The sequence below is a fragment of the Aplysia californica genome, unplaced genomic scaffold, assembly GCF_000002075.1.
Source record: "Aplysia californica isolate F4 #8 unplaced genomic scaffold, AplCal3.0 scaffold00059, whole genome shotgun sequence".
Taxonomy (NCBI): Eukaryota; Metazoa; Mollusca; class Gastropoda; order Aplysiida; family Aplysiidae; genus Aplysia; species Aplysia californica.
In genome coordinates this window covers 1,888,685-1,892,755 of record NW_004797329.1, presented here as the reverse complement: position 1 = coordinate 1,892,755, position 4,071 = coordinate 1,888,685, and the positions used below count along the sequence as shown (strand labels likewise).

The 4,071-nt window shown below is 42.2% G+C and overlaps 1 protein-coding gene across 1 annotated transcript in view; it reads right to left on the bottom strand.

Annotated features, from left to right (window-relative positions):
• Positions 1–2,895: 2,895 nt before the first annotated feature.
• Positions 2,896–4,071, bottom strand: part of LOC101860959 (protein ABHD15) — a gene marked incomplete at its 3' end in the record, with an annotated part of 13,931 nt that continues 12,755 nt past the window's right edge. The window contains 1 exon segment of the mRNA XM_013079676.2: positions 2,896–3,437. Within this exon segment, the coding sequence (XP_012935130.1) occupies positions 2,896–3,437 (542 nt within the window).

The following is a 4,071-nucleotide window of genomic DNA, read 5'->3' as shown; positions in this document are numbered from 1 at the left end:
AAAAAAACAAACAACACACACACACTCACAGACACACACACAAACAAACACACACACACACAAATCTCAGATCAACATCGTAACGGCTGTAAGAACCCCTACCCTCCCCCCCAAAACAAAATAATATTAAAAAACCAAAAAACAAAAAAACCCACTAACATTTTTTAATGGAAGGGAGATAATACTTGCGGAATCGAAAGTGGAGTGATGACTTCTTACAGTTAACTCCCCTATCATTGGCTCCTCACTCTTCACAGCCTCTAATTGGGTTCACTGCTTCGAAATTTAAAGTTGATCGAAAAACCAATCACACCCCCCCAAAAAAAAACCCAACCCCCCCCCCAAAAAAAACAAAAACAAACATACAATCAATCAATCAAACAAACAAACAAACACATGAGCAATCAAAATAAACAAAAAAGTACAAAACGCGCTCTCCCATATAATGCCAATTGCATCACACCTTGGCTTTTCAACTACATGTTGTCATACTTCAATAATACCCTTTTTTCGGTAATAAAAATCACACGCAGCTATTCTGGCCTCTCAAACACATTTGCACAGTCTCAAAACCGAATCAGTCATAATCTTCTTTTACATCAAGAAGGTACAACAATTTTCATTTCAGCTGAAATTTACAAATTCGCCCACCCACACATATTTTTATTGCACAGAAACGTCCGGGATATCACGTTATTGGCGAGGCAACATGTCCCTCAAATACGACATATCACGGTGAAAAAAAATATTAGTTTACGTGAATTGCTCATTAGGATCAAAACACACATACACACACACACAAACACGCAAGCATTATTTTGTTATCGAGTTTTGGTTTTACATGATGCTGTCAAGCCCCTGCTGCTACTGCTGTTGCTGTTGCATCTGTTGCTGCTGCTGTTGGTGCTGTTGCTGTTGCTACTGTTGCCGTAACTGCTGTTACTGTTACTACTGTTGCTGTTAATACTGTTGCTGTTGTTGTTATTACTGTTACTACTGTTATTGTTACTACTGTTACCGTTAGTACTGTTGCTGCTGTTGTTGTTGTTACTGTTAGTAATACTACTATTATTGGTACTGTTTGTGTTTCTTCTTGTTTTACTGCCGTTCATGTTGGGGTTTTTTTTTATTGGGGGAGAGGAGTTTTTGTCGGTGTTGTCTGTTTAAGTGGCGTCGCGGTGGTAGTCCAGGGGTTAGTTTACCGGACTCATTACCGTGAGGTTCAAACGCAGGCCCGAGGGTGTGTCCTTGGGAAATACACTTTTGTTTTTTTGTTTTTGTTTTTGTAAAGTGTTTTACTGCGCTCGCAACTGCATAAGGTCATATGAGCGCGCGGGACACACCTAGATCTAATATTTTCAGCAGATAGGAAATTTTGATTTTTTGCCCGGGTGGCGGCCGAAGCCTACTATTATCGATTTTAGACCACCAAGGGATCTTTAACGTGCGCAACTTGCACTCGGGCCCTCCGAGATTTTTCGCCCTTGTCCGAGAAGGCTAGGTGTAGATCTTTCCTACCAGAAGATCTGGGGTGTGGCAGAAAGACAGCAGTAAGGAGGAGTCAAGGAGTAGCAGTAGAAAGGCTGCAGAAAGAGTCAGGAGCCCAGAGGAGGTGGCAAAGGAGGTGAGGGGGTGGAGGCAGAAAGTGGAAATGAAAGCAGACAACAGAACATTGCTAGAGGGCAGGAAAGGAGGTGAAAGGAGACAATTTTAGAGAAGAAAATTTTTTGGTCGCTACCCGGATTCGAACCCGGGACCTTTGAATGAGAGGCCAACACCTTAACCTGTAGGCCACGAGAGCCCCCAAAGACACTTTACAAAATGTTCCTCTTTTCACCCGGGTGGGAATGGGTACATGGCCACAGATATCGGTTCTTCAGTTGGCCCGTATAACTTCTCCTGTAGTGTATAGGGTTGGCTACATTCCCCCCGTTTCTTATTTCAGGGCCCTCTGTGTCCTGCGCGACTGGAGGATGTGATCCACAGTTTGGTTCGCTTCCCCACACTGCATTTTTGGTGACTGTAGTTGTTTAAAACATCTGTGCATGTGTTGTCTCAGTCTTGTGTGCTGTTTTGTTAGTCTGAAGACAATAACTTGTTCTTGGCTATACAGCTCATGGTAGTTATCTGGTGTCTATGGTGCTATAAATAGTATTTTTAATGAGAGCTTTCATTTCTGTGTAGTTAATGATGTTAATCGCAAGGCAGTTCAAGCAGCAAGCAAGCGCGAGTAGAGACTATTCCTTCAATCCATCAAAAGTTTCGTGCCTTGTAATTTATACATACTTTCATTCATTAAAATATAACGAAGACAAGCTGATAAACTATACCAAGGCCAGAAGGAAAACTTTTACAGGAGAGAGAATAAAACTTTAAAAAAAAAAATTGTACCTTCATTATGCATTTTTTTCACTTTTTTTTTTCAACATTTAAAATATGTATTTCGACAAAATATTCCTAGAATACATATAACAGATGCCGCCACAGATTAAGAAACTTCAATTTAAAATAAACATTCCATATTAAATTTTGGGCTTTGGTACATTTTAACAGCTGTCCCACAATTTTCTCAAGAGAAAAAAAGTCGAATCAGTCACTCTGAAACATTTGACGACATGATATCACGACTCGTCCAGCTGTAGAAATAGTCACAGTAACAAAATAATATAAATCACATTATCTAATGAGATGAGATCAAATGGTAAAACGTTGCGACCCGCGCTTTTTCGAGACACTCGCACATCGACTGCGCACGCTATTTCGGCTATTTCCGTTTTCCGTCGTCGCGAGCGGAGATTGTTGACTTCCGCTTCGACTCATCGTTTTACCCCCAGTTGCCATTTTATGGTAGCCAGTCGTGACAGACACAGAGTGATAACGAGGCCGCTGCTGTTGCTGTTGCTGCTGCTGCTGTTGCTGGGTGCTCTTAGCGGTGAACTCCACTACAGCCTCGGCGTAGTCCAAACATAGAGAGTCTGCCCACGATTTGGGCGGGAAGCCTTCCAGAAATCCACAATGACCTCCCTTGCTCGTGACCGCGAGCAGAAAATTTGGATAACATTTGAAAAGATCGAAGGGAATGTCTGCACACTGGCATGTGGGATCGTCTAAACTGTTGATGCACAACAGGGGAACCTCGATATCGTCTACGTCACGTATCGGGTTGTTCATCTCCCAGAACTGCTCCACGTCCTGGTAGCCGTAGAGCGGACAGAAGAGGGAGAGGTCAAGGTCGGAGAAGTTCCAGGCCGACACAGCTTTGTCCACCTCCAGAACGGTGCTCAGCGCTTTGGCGTGTCGGAACAGCAGAGTTTTCAACCTGACGAGCAGGACGAGGTCGTAGAGGTTGGAGATGGCGGAGGAGAAGCGGAGGGGGACATCGTAGCACGGGGAGATGCACGCGCCCACTGTGAGTAGCGCTGAAGAGCCGAATTCTCCTGTAGATAGAGGATAGACTGGGCTTTTTAACAGTCAGCTAGTTAGCCGTTTACGGAACTTGCAAACACAATTGGGTATAAATTCTGCATTAAAATTCTTTTGGTAAGAGTTTTGCGGCACTTGCAACACAATAAAGTCGTGATCGTATAAGTGCCGAAGATTAGAGGTGTTAGAAGAGAGAAACAAACCTAAAGAAAGAGAAGAAGAGATATATGGAGGGCACCTGCAGTACAATTAGGTCAAACCTCTAAAACATTATCTATACAGAATAAATTAAACACGATAAGAATGCACATCGTGTAAATAACTCAATAACCCCAAAATGGACATCTCAGTTACTTTGTAAAAAAAAAAAGCCGAAGATTAGAGGTTTTATAATCAAGTAATAAACACTAAAAAGAAAAAAAAAAACGAAGGAGGAGAGATAAAAAGATAGATTTTTGATTGGAAGGAAGGAGCAAACCACACCAGAGCACCTGCTAATCACCAGCATAGAATGATTTGATTGTTTGAGTAAATCGAAGTGCAATAGAACTTACGATTAGGAAAGATAAGGTACATCTTATCGAACAGATCGAACAGATCCTAGCACATTCGTTTGGTGTTTCACCACGTATACATGTACAAACACAC